Here is a 15305-nt window from a genome sequence, read left to right as displayed (position 1 = left end):
CGGTGCCCAGTGGGGAGGGACATCACTGGACACACATAGATGAGCAACAATTTGTGTGACAACTTACTGTTTTGTTATTTCCATATTATTTCACAAGAGAGGGGCATCTGAGAGCTTACTGTCTTTGGTAAATGTACATATTGGGATAGCTCCAAATGTCTAGACCTTGACTTGTTCTGATTGGCAGCTAACCTTCTAGAGTTTTTATTATTATTTATTTAACTAGGCAAGTCCGTTAAAAACAAATTATTACTTACAATGATGACCTACCCTGGCCAAACCCTGGACGACGCTGCGCCAATTGTGCCCCTATGGGGTTCTCAATCACAGCCAGATGTGATACAGCCTGGACTTGAACCAGAGACTGTAGTGACACCTCTTGCACTGAGATGCAGTGCCTAAGACCGCTGCGCCTAAGACCGCTGCGCCTAAGACCGCTGCGCCTAAGACCACTGCGCCACTCTGGATATGTGGATAAATGATCTTTGATAGCAGGCTACATCAGCCAGCAGCAACATGCACTATAGTTCTGCATTTTGTCATGCAGACAATTATTCATGTTCTTGTCTGTTGTGTTGACTGACTTAACCATATAGCTATTAGCCAAGCACACTGAATACACACAAGCTTATGTCATGTAAATCCATTTCATAGTAACATTATGTCCTCACTATTATCATTGTGTCGTCTGATTAGTCCATTACTCTGGGTAACATCTCTCTCCTCCCTTTCAAGCTGCTATTATGGAGATGCTTTGTACTCTGTTCACAATCTGTATGAAGCTTGAACATGTTCTGCATTTTGAACACAACAAAAGGAACCTACCAATTTCTGCTGTTATTCAACCTCAAGGGTTCAAATGAGAGTTCACCTCTCTTCCCTATGTCAACTGGTCTATTCCAGAGGCTACATAACTGACAGAAAGGAGAGCTGAATAGAACCAGTGAATGCAATAGGCCTATGTTCAATTGCAAATGAAATCAGATCAAATCCAATTTTATTGGTCACATGCACATGGTTAGAACATGTTAATGTCAGTGTAGTGAAATGCTTGTGCTTCTAGTTCCAACAGTGCAGTAATATCTAACAAGTAATCTAACAATTCCCCAACAACTACCTAATGCACACAAATCTAAAGGGATGAATGAGAATATGTACATATAAGTATATGGATGAGCGATGGCCAAGTGGCATAGAAGTTGAGGAAGATGGTATAATTTACAGTATATACATGTGATATGAGTAATGTAAGATATGTAAACATTATTAAAGTGGCATTGTTTAAAGTGACTAGTGATCAATTTATTAAAGTGTCCAGTGATTGGGTCTCAATGTAGGCAGCAGCCTCTCTGAGTTAGTGATGGTTGTTTAACAGTCTGATGGCCTTGAGATAGAAGCTGTTTTTCAGTCTCTCGGTCCCAGCTTTGATGCACCTGTACTGACCTCGCCTTCTGGATGATAGGGGGGTGAACAGGCACTGCCTCGGGTTGTTGTTGTCCTTGATGATCTTTTTGGCCTTCCTGTGACATCGGGTGCTGTAGGTGTCATGGAGGGCAGGTAGTTTGCCCCCGGTGATGCGTTGTGCAGAACGCACCACCCTCTTGTCACGACTCCGACCGAAGGACACTCCCCTTCCCGTTCGGGTGGCGCTCGGCGGTCGTCGCCGGCTTACTAGCTGCCACTGATTATTTCCTCCCCCTCCTTATGTGTTTATTGAGTGCACCTGTTTTGAGTTAGGTAATATCGTAGTGAGGCTTTATTAGTCAGCCGGCACGCCTGGTTCCTTGTGCGGGATTAATTATTGTGACCGTCTGTTTGGTGTACTTGTGTGCACGTCTATGGGTTTCGTGTTTTCCCATTTTTGTGTTTTTTCCTGGACAGTTTAAGTCCCCCTGTTTGGGGCGTTTGTTTGTTCATTACGCCCTGTGTTTTCGTGGGGTTGGCTTATGTTCGCCGTTTCTTTGTGCATTAAAATAGCACTCCCCTGAACTCTCTGCTTCCTGCACCTGACTTCTCACCCACTACACTCAGATCGTTACACCTCTGGAGAGCCTTGAAGTGGTGGGCGGTACAGTTGCCGTACCAGGCTGTGATACAGCCGACAGGATGCTCTCGATTGTGCATCTGTAAAAGTATGTCAGGGTTTTGGGTGACAAGCCAAATTTCTTCAGCCTCCTGAGGTTGGGTGGACTATTTCAGTTTGTCTGTGATGTGTATGCTAAGGAACTTAAAACTTTCCACCTTCTCCACTGCTGTCCCATTGATGTGGATAGGGGGGTGCTCCCTCTGCTGTTTCCTGAAGTCCACAATCATCTCCTTTGTTTTGCTGACGTTGAGTGAAAGTTTGTTTTCCTGACACCCCACTCAGAATGCCCTCACCTGTAGGCCGTCTCGTTGTTGTTGGTGATCAAGACCACTACTGTTGTGTCGTCTGCAAACTTGATGATTGAGTTGAAGGTGTGCATGGCCGTGCAGTCGTGGGTGAACAGGGAGTACAGGAGAGGGCTGAGCAGACACCATTGTGGGGTGCGGCCCGTCAGAAAGTCCAGGACCCAGTTGCACAGGGAGGGGTTGAGACCCAGGGCCTCCAGCTTGATGATGAGCTTGTAGGGTACTATGGTGCTGAGTTGTAGTCAATGAACAGCATTCTTACATACAGTACATATTATTTTTGTCCAGATGGGATAGGGCAGGGTGCAGTGTGATGGCGATTGCGTCATCTGTGGACCTGTTGGGGCGGTATGCAAACTGAAGTGGGTCTTGGGTGGTCGGTAAGGTGTCAGTGATATGATCTGCATTATTGATATGCGTTAATATACTGTGGACAAAGGTTAAATGAATGTAGCCTATATGCAAAAAGAACACAGGTGAACAGAACTCACCCTCAAACAGGAGCATGCTGCATACTCAAATCTACATCTTGAGAAGTCCCACTTTAAATGATGAAGATAAGGTTGTGCCATGCGTAACCTTCTAAGGAGGGATAATTTTCATTAGGGAAACTGTAACAAAATGTTTTGAAACATTTTGCATCAGAAAACCAAAACAAATGTTTCCTATTGGTCAAGTTTGGGTATTTCCTCCCTATCTCAGTTTATTTTCTTACGTTTTGGGCTAATGGACAGAACCCTATTCTAGTGTGTACTGTAGTCTTATCTGACAGGACCACCTCAACCAGGTAGTGTGTATTGTGTAGTGAACATTGGTCTTACCTGACAGGACCACCTCAACCAGGTCTCCCTCTGTGATGTCTGTAGCACATTTCACCAACTGGAGGATGTTCTCTGAGCCTGGGTCGTGGCGGAACAGCAGGATCTTGTCATACATCCCATAGAAGCCACACTCGGGTAACTGTGTGTGAGAGACAAAAAAGAGTAGCTGCCGTTGGTTAACATTTGATAGGTTTTCTTGTTTGGTTGACTAGAGTTCTGTTCAAACCCAATTTGTTGTTATATTGCTTGTTGACTTAGTGGAGAGAAATGTACAATTATTTCCTTTCAAACTATTATAAAACATGATGTTTAATTGTCACATTAAAGAGGACCTTTTCTGCTTTCTTTGTATGCAACCCAAGAAGACAGCAGTCTCAATATAGGTCCTTCTGGGGGCATCTCACACAGCAGACTAGGACAGAGTGTACACTATAGTGTACGCTATTCTCCACATAGCTCACCCTAATATACATGCTACTGTACATACCATTTTCTTTTCAAGTTATATACCGTCTATACACACCATGTATTTATATTTATATTCTGGATTCTGACACTGCTCACTCTAATATATCTACGTGGAGAGTTAATTGGACTTGTTCTGACATTTCGTTGTTCATTGTTTTATTTTATTTGTGTATTAGTATTGTATTTGCTAGACATTCGACTGAACTGTTGGAACTAGTAACGTAAGCATTTCACTGCACCTGCTACATACAACACCTGCAAATCTGTGTACGTGACCAATAAACTTTGATATGATTTAGATTACATTAACCTTATAACATTTAGAGGAAGAGTGGAAGAGTGATGTTGTCTCTAAATTCAATTTAGAGAGCCCGTAGTTCAAATTTTCACAATTGATGATACTGTACTGTCTGATACCAAACTGACTATTGATGTAATAAATATACTAGCGCATTACTGAGTAGCTCCAATGGTTCTTCAGGGATATTTACAAAGCTGTTCATCACAGCCTCCATTCAGTAGTAATGCAAGTCACAGCTAAGTAATATGCCTCTTCAAAGTGGTTTTACCCTGCTGATTATGGAGCCCTATAATGATGCAGACTGTTATAAGCATGTTACGAGCCCATATTATGTCATATTATGCAGCTTATAATATGTTATATACAGTCTTTACCAAGTGGCAGAAGCCTATAGCCAACAAACAGACATGGCAATTGTCTTCCTTTGGTAAATGTAGGGTAGGTGTTAAACCAAACAGTCTTTTGCCAAGGAGCCCACATTAATTAACAGAGACCTTACTATATTTTAATGGAGTTAGAAAATGACCTGTGCTTAATACAAATAAATACCCAGGATACTAGAAAACAGCCCACAGCAAGGACACTAAACAAACCTGGGGTGATTTCAATTAGCTGAAACATGCAGAATATTGCAGAGAGAAACGCATTGGATAGAAGTGCACATGCTGTAATGTTTCACCCAGCTGAACAGACCCTTGGTATTTAGAAACATAGTAAAAGGAGACTGGTCTGTTTCACCATGTTCTGTAGTAGAACACTGGATTTCTCAAGGTCAGTTTTCACTAATCTATCCAAAGTCAAACTACTTGCACTACGTTTAAACACTATTTCTGTGGTTAGTTACAAAACAGTTTTAGGAATAACAGCCTGCCAATCAATCCAATGTCAAAGAAAAGAGCAACATATTGACTGACCTGTGTAGTGTGGTGAGGGAACCACTGCTGTGCATAACCCGCTATTGATCTACTCTGATGAGCTAGGTTACAGCATGTAGCCAATTCCACTACTTCACCATCTAGCCAAGCTCACATCACACACACACACACACACACACACACACACACACACACACACACACACACACACACACACACACACACACACACACACACACACACACACACACACACACACACACACACACACACACAGGGATACAGTCATTTGATCAACTGTTACCCTTAGAATAGTCACAAAGTAACACCGACAATGGACTGTTGCAATATTATTATTGTAATAACTCTGAGAGATAATTATATGTTTCGCAAAGGGAGCACCTGAGGATAACGATGCAACAGAAACAGCTAGAGGGAAAGAGACCTAGTAGATTTTTTTTTTATCAATGAGAATGAACAATGATAATATATTCCAAATATTGTCTAAGACAAAAAGAAAGAAGACTTCAAGTGGCATGGAAATTAACATATCTCTATCATTAAAAAAAGTTAAGCATCTCACAATTGTACTATGAGTCTAATATGTTAGCTAATCCTATTGTGAATAATGCGTCTTAATAGCAATATCACACATTTTAGGATGTTTTCACACTTGGTCACATTCAGACAATTTTTGTAAACCCAAATTTGTTGTGCAGTGTGAACACTCCAAAAGGAACTCAGACCACTTAAAAGAACCCCTGAAGAGAACCGAACTGAGACCATCGCAAGAGGTGGTCTGAGTTCGGTTCACTTTAATTACAAGGTCCGGCTCACTTTTTTAAGGTAATATGTACACAAAGGTCTCCAGGTTGGCTTGACATTATGCAACACCGTTTCCCTTGCCATAACACCTCTCATTGGTTCTGCAAAAGTGAGAAGATGATGATTCAGATCTGTGGAGAAAAAAAAGTATGTGTGGCGTTTTGTACTGACAAGATGTTTCTGATTATTTGTTTGCAATATGTGAGCTATAGGCTAAAAGAGCTTCATATGCTGTTTATTTGATTGTGGGGTATGAATAGTGTGAGAAGACAACAATATTTTGTGATAATCACAAGATAGGTTACAAAATCAACACTAGCTCTTAAAGGGGTAGTAACCTACATTGGGTTTTCAATTGCAGAAATATTTAATCTGCAATTATTATTTATTTTTCTCTTACCAAGCATATTTACATGTTAATATTATCTTCTGATTATAATTAGTATGTATTGTCTTTGAACTAAATGCAATCTATTAGCATCCAAATTGTAAATACAGTTGAAGTCGGAAGTGTACATACACCTTAGTTTTCACAATTCCTGACATTTAATCCTGGTAAAGAAATCCTTGTCTTAAGTCAGTGAGGATCACCACTTTATTTCAAGAATGTGAGATGTCAGAATAATTGTAGAGAGAATGATTTATTTCAGCTTTTATTTCTTTCATCACATTCCCAGTGGGTCTGAAGTTTACATACACTCAATTAGTATTTGGTAGCATTGCCTTCACATTGTTTAACTTGGGTCAAACATTTCAGGTAGCCTTCCACAAGCTCCCCACAAAACGTTGGGTGAATTTTGGCCCAGTCCTCCTGGCAGAGCTGGTGTAACTGAGTCAGGTTTGTAGGCCTCCTTGCTCGCACACACTTTTTCAGTTCTGCCCACAAATGTTCAGTAGGCTTGAGGTCAGGACTTTGTTATGGCAACTCCAATACCTTGACTTTGTTGTCCTTAAGCCATTTTGACACAACTTTGGAAGTATGCGTGGGGTCATTGTCCATTTGGAAGACCCATTTGCGACCAAGCTTTAACTTCCTGATTGATGTCTTGAGATGTTGCTTCAATATATCCACATAATTTCCCTCCCTCATGCTGCCATCTATTTTGTGAAGCGCGCCAGTCCCTCCTGCAGCAAAGCACCCCCACAACATGTTGCTGCCACCCCCGTGCTTCACGGTTGGGATGGTGTTCTTCGGCTTGCAAGCCTCCCCCTTTTTCCTCCAAACATAACGATGGTCATTATGGCCAAACAGTTCTATTTTTGTTTCATCAGACTAGAGGACATTTCTCCAAAAAGTGCGATCTTTGTCCCCATGTGCAGGTGCAAACCGTAGTCTGGCTTTTTATGGCGGTTTTGGAGCAGTGGCTTCTTCCTTGCTGAGCGGGCTTTCAGGTTATGTCGATATAGGACTCGTTTTACTATGGATACTGATACTTTTGTACCTGTTTTCTCCAGCATCTTCACAAGGTCCTTTGCTGTTGTTCGGGGATTTATTTGCACTTTTCGCACCAAAGTACGTTCATCTCTTGGAGACAGAATGCATCTCATTCCTGAGCGGTATGATGGCTGCGTGGTCCCATGGTGTTTATACTTGCATACTATTGTTTGTACAGATGAAAGTGGTACCTTCAGGCATTTGGAAATTGCTCCCAAGGATGAACCAGACTCGTGGAGGTCTACAATTTCTTTCTGAGGTCTTGGCTGACTTCTTTTGATTTTCCCATGATGTCAAGCAAAGAGGCATTGAGTTTGAAGGTAGGCCTTGAAATACATCCACAGTTACACCTTCAATTGACTCAAATGATGTCAATTAGCCTATCAGAAGCGTCTAAAGCCATGGCATCATTTTCTGGAATTTCCCAAGCTGTTAAAGGCACTGTCAACTTAGTGTATGTAAACTTCTGACCCACTAGATTTGTGATACAGTGAATTATAAGTGAAATAATCTGTCTGTAAACAATTGTTGGAGAATTTACTTGTGTCATGCACAAAGTAGATGTCCCAACCAACTTGCCAAAACTATAGTTTGTTAAGAAGAAATTTGTGGAGTGGTTGAAAAATGAGTTTTAATGACTCCAACCTAAGTGTATGTAAACTTCCGACTTCAACTGTAGGTATATCTAGCTGTCTGATAACACATTCTGATGGAATGACTTTTCCTGCACTTCATAAAAACCCAGAGTGCATTGAGTGAATGTTGGTAAAAGATATTGGTTCCTTTCATAGCAATGTGAATGCAAAGATAACTCAGACTACAAAATAGATGAGGTGAACTAGCAAAAGAGTTGAGTCCTCATTCAAAGGCAAGGGCAGTGTGAATACAAAGATAACTGAGTTATTTGACTCTTTTTTTACCCCAGAGTTCACTTTAATTAAAGAGGACTGAGATCACTTCTTTTAAGGAGGACTTAGCTTACCTTCAGAAAAGGTACAAATTTGACTTTTTAGGGTGCCACCACTGTGACAAAGCTGTGTGTTCCTTTTAAGTGGCAAAAAAATTACCTCTAAAAAGGTTTTTGGGTGTTGCTTTAACACTGTAGTGTGTAAAGCCTTATTTGCATATTTCCCAGGGTGCCTTTCAAACACATTTTTGAGTTACCAGTACCACCCATATGACTATGTGCTAGTGATAGAGATATGGTTGTAGCATTCAATGGCTTTCAGTCCTGTAGAGTGCCTAAATTAAAATTGTATCGTTGAAATTAAACTCTTTGTGACAATACATTACATATATCATAAGGCGATAACTTGACAGCCTAGTTTTACCGCAACACAGTGGTCTGAAACTCCTGGTTTGCAGGCCACATTAGGCAAGTCACATTATGCTGGCTTGCAAAGTGATATGTATTTCCTATTTGAATCCAGCCAAAGTTAGAATATCCATGAATGTTAACTTTTAATCACCTGAATTCTGCATTTATAATGACTGCCAAGGTAGGGAATAATAAAAAATGAGACTACGTAAACCATCTAAACGGGAACAACCATCTCAGTAACGGGTGCAATAAGTCCAAATACGAACAGATTGGATTAGTTTAGAAAAATGTATGATATTTATCTTTGTCTAGCATAAGATCAATCAATCAATGTGCATGCAAAAACACATATTGAAACAAACAAACAAAAATCGACCTGCAATAGAGCATGCTGGGAAATATGATAATGATGGGTGTGGTTTTTGAGAGTGTGTGATGATTGTGCCGTTATATTCAAAATATTGGGTACAAAAATGTACCATTATAGTAGATTATCCACACATGTACCCTAAAAGGTACCGAACAGTAGGCCTACCATGTAAGATTTTATCTGTACATTTGAAGATACATTATGTGATTTTAAAAAATATTTTTTTATATTTGTACTGTACCCTAACCATACCCTTATTTCTAAGAGTGTGGAAAATACAAATCTATATCTCAATTTTCTCTACCTACTTAATGGCAGTAGATATCTCTCCTGTCAGCCTCTAATGAGGTCTATACAAAAATATACAGAGGTAAGTGTGGTACTGAGGTCACCATGAGAGCAACCCCACTGTAATAGTAGGGTTGTCATGGCAGCGTAACCCAAGGCTCGATTCCTGATTGAAATTATATTCATTTATTTGACACAACGGATTCACATATATCTGCTGAATGTCTGAACCATCAAAAGAAAAGCAGAGAGAGACTGAACCTTGTCATTTACCCCCCTATGAGGGAGAGATGCTTATTTTAAAAGCACAGGACATTCACAGGCAACAGTACTAGCTATATTGCCTCTCTGGGGAGACTGATGTGGCACTTCCAAGATGGCCTTTCAACACTGTTATTTTCCTGCTTTATATTTTTTACGGATAAGTGCGATGTACAAAGAACATCAATTTGGAGGCCGTCTTCTCTCTCAAACAATAGGCGCAGTCAGTGGCGTAGCTAGCTGAAGTTCTGTTTTTAACACTGTTAGAAGCAGCTGCGGCTCAGTCTGTCGGCTGAGGGGGAAATAGCCTCTGAAAGCTATTCAGCCTGTGTGAATCACCAATGCAGCTCTAACTGCCGTTCTGCTCTCACACCTACGCCATAGACCAGTCTTATTGAGTTTCCCTTCCTTCTGAGAACATCAACCTAGGCTTTTCTTTCACCTTACACCTTGGTAGCAAACTCCACTGTGCAAAGGTTTAAATCTTGTTGTTGAGGTTTTCAAACAAGATATTTGTGACTACGGTCACTTTTCAAAGTCAAACAACATCATTCTTTCAAAAGGTGGATTGAGAGAGGAATAGTCTGGTCCTCTGTTGTTAGTGGGGATGTGTGTTTTTTTGTTTTCATGAATTCATTAACTAAATATAGGGTTGAATGCATGATGAATTCAAAAAAGCTATGAAAAAATGCAATATGGTACACAAACTGTGAAGTTGAACAATGTCATTGATTCATGACTGAGTGAACCTGTGCTATAAGTGTCTCAAGCCCCGTTTATACCTGGTTCTAACATGCATCCTTTGTCTTGATCTTGTCCTCATTCTGATTGTGCCCACATATTCAGACAGGTGTAGACGATTAAAAGATGCATTCTGATCTGATTGTGATCAGATATTCATGACCAGCTCTGGAGGTAGTCAAGCATGCATTGTGTCTGGATATCTTACAAGTGTAGACAGATATGGACAGTGAAACCATTTAATCATTATAATTATGTCTTAAAATAAATAAATAAATATGATGTTTTGAAAGAATAGGCCCAGGAAATCTGGTCACAATGTGGGCAAAGTGGACAGATATGAGACACATTTTAATACATTGTGTAGACATATTTCTGAAAATGTGTGCACAATCAAAATCCGGATATGATCAAGACAAAGGATGCATGTTAGCGGCAGGTATAAACAAGGCTTAAGTCAAGTTCCAAGTCCAAGTATAATCATGGCGAAATGATCTGATTTAAAATTGAATATGCACATCAGCTGCAATTGAACAAAAAGTGTCTAAGTGGTGGGAGAGCAGTCTGTTGCAGCAGTACTGTATACATCTCAGTGGATAGAAGTGTCTAAATGTACCGTGGTCATAACGTTTCTAAACTAAAGCCCGAGAATAGCAAAACCAAATGCTATACTGCTCTGACAAAGGAAGTACACAATGACTACACAACCTATTTCAAATCAAAACAAATCCAATTTTCACAGTTTTGTGGAAATGGGTGACTAAGCAGAATTGAGTGGGGAAAAAAGACGAAGAATAACACAAGCACTCTCAAAATGGACGTGGGTCGTTCCACGAAATGAGTGACTTTGATATTTTAAGTAGAAGTTGTGCATCAACATTACATTTAATTTTAAAAAGTGCCTTTTTGCATCTATCCAGTATATGTGACCAGAAATAATCATAATAATAATATATTAACCACATGGAGAATCAATCACATTCACAATTCAATAAGAATATTTATAAAATAAAGTGCAAAAAAGTGTCACATGTCCCTCTGTGCACCATCTGTGGACTTCTGGGAAGAGTTTAACCCCCCTAACCCCAAAATGTCTCCAGGTTTTCACCATCATTGTAAAGCCCTAGTTATTTTGTTGCTTTGAAAAAGTCATTTCTCAAGATCATTAGTTATTTGCTATATTGTATTTACTTTGCCACCATGGCCTTTTTTGCCTTTACCTCCCTTCTCACCTAATTTGCTCACATTGTATATAGACTTGTTAATACTGTATTATTGACTGTATGTTTGTTTTACTCCATGTGTAACTCTGTGTCGTTGTATCTGTCGAACTGCTTTGCTTTATCTTGGCCAGGTCGCAATTGTAAATGAGAACTTGTTCTCAACTTGCCTACCTGGTTAAATAAAGGTGAAATAAAATAAAATAAAGAAAATAAAATGTAATGTGATTAGTGATTCATTTGAAGGAGAAAAAAATTAAGTGTCCCTCATTTTAAGATTAACCCTGTCACGTGACCTAAACTCTCATTTTAATATTGTGAAACTATTACTTTTTTCCCCAAAAGAAACATTGAACATCTGATGGTCAAATATTGGCGTAAAAGCAGGTAAGCTGGTTCTACTCTTTTTGGGCATTTCTTGGTGTTTTGTGGTGGAAGACTGAGTGGGTTGAGCATAACACGTCAACCCTGTTACCCATAGATAGACAGGCTAGAATAACACGTTAACCCTGCTACCCATAGATAGACAGGCTAGAATAACACGTTAACCCTGTTACCCATAGATAGACAGGCTGGAATAACACGTCAACCCTGCTACCCATAGATAGACAGACTGGAATAACACGTTAACCCTGCTACCCATAGATAGACAGGCTAGAATAACACGCCCTGCTACCCATAGATAGACAGGCTGGAATAACACGTCAACCCTGCTACCCATAGATAGACAGGCTAGAATAACACGTTAACCCTGCTACCCATAGATAGACAGGTTGAATAACACATCAACCCTGTTACCCATAGATAGACAGGCTGAATAACACATCAACCCTGTTACCCATAGATAGACAGGCTAGAATAACACGTTAACCCTGCTACCCATAGATAGACAGGCTGAATAACACGTCAACCCTGTTACCCATAGATAGACAGGCTGGAATAACACATCAACCCTGCTACCCATAGATAGACAGGCTAGAATAACACGTTAACCCTGCTAGATAGACAGGCTAATAACCCAACCCTGTTACCCATAGATAGACAGGCTGGAATAACACGTTAACCCTGCTACCCATAGATAGACAGGCTGGAATAACACTGTCAACCCTGTTACCCATAGATAGACAGGCTAGAATAACACGTTAACCCTGCCCATAGATAGACAGGCTAGAATAACATAGATAGACAGGCTAGAATAACACATTAACCCTGCTACCCATAGATAGACAGGCTGGAATAACACCCATTTAACCCTGTTACCTATAGATAGACAGGCTAGAATAACACGTTAACCCTGTTACCTATAGATAGACAGGCTAGAATAACACGTTAACCCTGCTACCCATAGATAGACAGGCTGGAATAACACGTTAACCCTGCTACCCATAGATAGACAGGCTAGAATAACACGTTAACCCTGCTACCCATAGATACCCTGCTACCCATAGATAGACAGGCTAGAATAACACGTTAACCCTGCTACCCATAGATAGACAGGCTGGAATAACACGTTAACCCTGTTACCCATAGATAGACAGGCTAGAATAACACGTTAACCCTGCTACCCATAGATAGACAGGCTGGAATAACACATTAACCCTAACCCTACCCATAGATAGACAGGCTAGAATAACAGATAGACAGGCTTAACCCTGCTACCCATAGATAGACAGGCTAGAATAACACATTAACCCTGCTACCCATAGATAGACAGGCTGGAATAACACGTTAACCCTACTACCCATACCCATAGATAGACAGGCTAGAATAACACGTTAACCCTGCTACCCATAGATAGACAGGCTGGAATAACACGTTAACCCTGATAGACAGGCTACCCCCTGCTACCCATAGATAGACAGGCTAGAATAACACGTTAACCCTGTCCCAAGATAGACCCTGTTACCCATAGATAGACAGGCTGGAATAACACGTTAACCCTACTACCCATAGATAGACAGGCTAGAATAACACGTTAACCCTGATAGACAGGCTACCCATAGATAGACAGGCTGAATAACACGTTAACCCTACTACCCATAGATAGACAGGCTGAGATAGACAGGCTGGAATAACACGTTAACCCTGTTACCCATAGATAGACAGGCTAGAATAACACGTTAACCCTGTTACCCATAGATAGACAGGCTGGAATAACACGTTAACCCTACTACCCATAGATAGACAGGCTAGAATAACACGTTAACCCTGACCCATAGATAGACAGGCTGTAACACGTCAACCCTGCTACCCATAGATAGACAGGCTAGAATAACACGTCAACCCTGCTACCCATAGATAGACAGGCTAGAATAACACGTTAACCCTGTTAGCCATAGATAGACAGGCTGGAATAACACGTTAACCCTGTTACCCATAGATAGACAGGCTGGAATAACACGTTAACCCTGTTACCCATAGATAGACAGGCTAGAATAACACGTTAACCCTGCTACCCATAGATAGACAGGCTAGAATAACAAGTTAACCCTGCTACCCATAGATACCCTGCTACCCATAGATAGACAGGCTAGAATAACACGTTAACCCTGCTACCCATAGATAGACAGGCTAGAATAACACGTTAACCCTGCTACCCATAGATAGACAGGCTAGAATAACACGTTAACCCTGCCCACCCATAGATAGACAGGCTAGAATAACACGTTAACCCTGCTACCCATAGATAGACAGGCTGCACGTTACCCTGCATAGATAGACAGGCTGGAATAACACGTTAACCCTACTACCCATAGATAGACAGGCTAGAATAACACGTTAACCCTGCTGCCCATACCTGGAATAACATAGATAGACAGGCTAGAATAACACGTTAACCCTGCTACCCATAGATAGACAGGCTAGAATAACACGTTAACCCTGCTACCCATAGATAGACAGGCTAGAATAACACGTTAACCCTGTTACCCATAGATAGACAGGCTAGAATAACACGTTAACCCTGCTACCCATAGATAGACAGGCTAGAATAACACGTTAACCCTGCTACCCATAGATACCCTGCTACCCATAGATAGACAGGCTGGAATAACACGTTAACCCTGCTACCCATAGATAGACAGGCTAGAATAACACGTTAACCCTGCTACCCATAGATAGACAGGCTGGAATAACACGTTAACCCTACTACCCATAGATAGACAGGCTAGAATAACACGTTAACCCTGCTACCCATAGATAGACAGGCTGGAATAACACGTTAACCCTGCTACCCATAGATAGACAGGCTGGAATAACACGTTAACCCTGCTACCCATAGATAGACAGGCTAGAATAACACGTTAACCCTGCTACCCATAGATAGACAGGCTAGAATAACACGTTAACCCTGCTACCCATAGATAGACAGGCTAGAATAACACGTTAACCCTACCCATAGATAGACAGGCTAGAATAACACGTCAACCCTGCTACCCATAGATAGACAGGCTGGAATAACACGTTAACCCTACTACCCATAGATAGACAGGCTAGAATAACACATTAACCCTGCTACCCATAGATAGACAGGCTGGAATAACACGTTAACCCTACTACCCATAGATAGACAGGCTAGAATAACACGTTAACCCTGCTACCCATAGATAGACAGGCTAGAATAACACGTTAACCCTGCTACCCATAGATAGACAGGCTAGAATAACACGTTAACCCTGTTAGCCATAGATAGACAGGCTGGAATAACACGTTAACCCTGCTACCCATAGATAGACAGGCTAGAATAACACGTTAACCCTGTTACCCATAGATAGACAGGCTAGAATAACACGTTAACCCTGTTAGCCATAGATAGACAGGCTAGAATAAAACGTCAACCCTGCTACCCATAGATAGACAGGCAAGAATAACACGTTAACCCTGCTACCCATAGATAGACAGGCTAGAATAACACGCTAACCCTGCTACCCATAGATACCCTGCTACCCATAGATAGACAGGCTAGAATAAAACGTCAACCCTGCTACCC

The 15305-nt window shown here is 40.9% G+C and overlaps 1 protein-coding gene across 1 annotated transcript in view; it reads right to left on the bottom strand.

Moving 5' to 3' along the window:
• Positions 1-15305, bottom strand: part of LOC118372355 (serine/threonine-protein kinase D1-like) — a 50918-nt gene that overhangs the window by 24242 nt on the left and 11371 nt on the right. Inside the window, exon 2 of the mRNA XM_035758208.2 lies at positions 3213-3351. Within this exon, the coding sequence (XP_035614101.2) occupies positions 3213-3351 (139 nt within the window). The remainder of the gene's footprint in view (positions 1-3212; positions 3352-15305) is intronic.

Source organism: Oncorhynchus keta, chromosome 35, assembly GCF_023373465.1.
Source record: "Oncorhynchus keta strain PuntledgeMale-10-30-2019 chromosome 35, Oket_V2, whole genome shotgun sequence".
Classification (NCBI taxonomy): domain Eukaryota; kingdom Metazoa; phylum Chordata; class Actinopteri; order Salmoniformes; family Salmonidae; genus Oncorhynchus; species Oncorhynchus keta.
The sequence above is the reverse complement of the archived record's forward strand: the minus strand, read 5'-3'. Positions and strand labels throughout refer to the sequence as shown.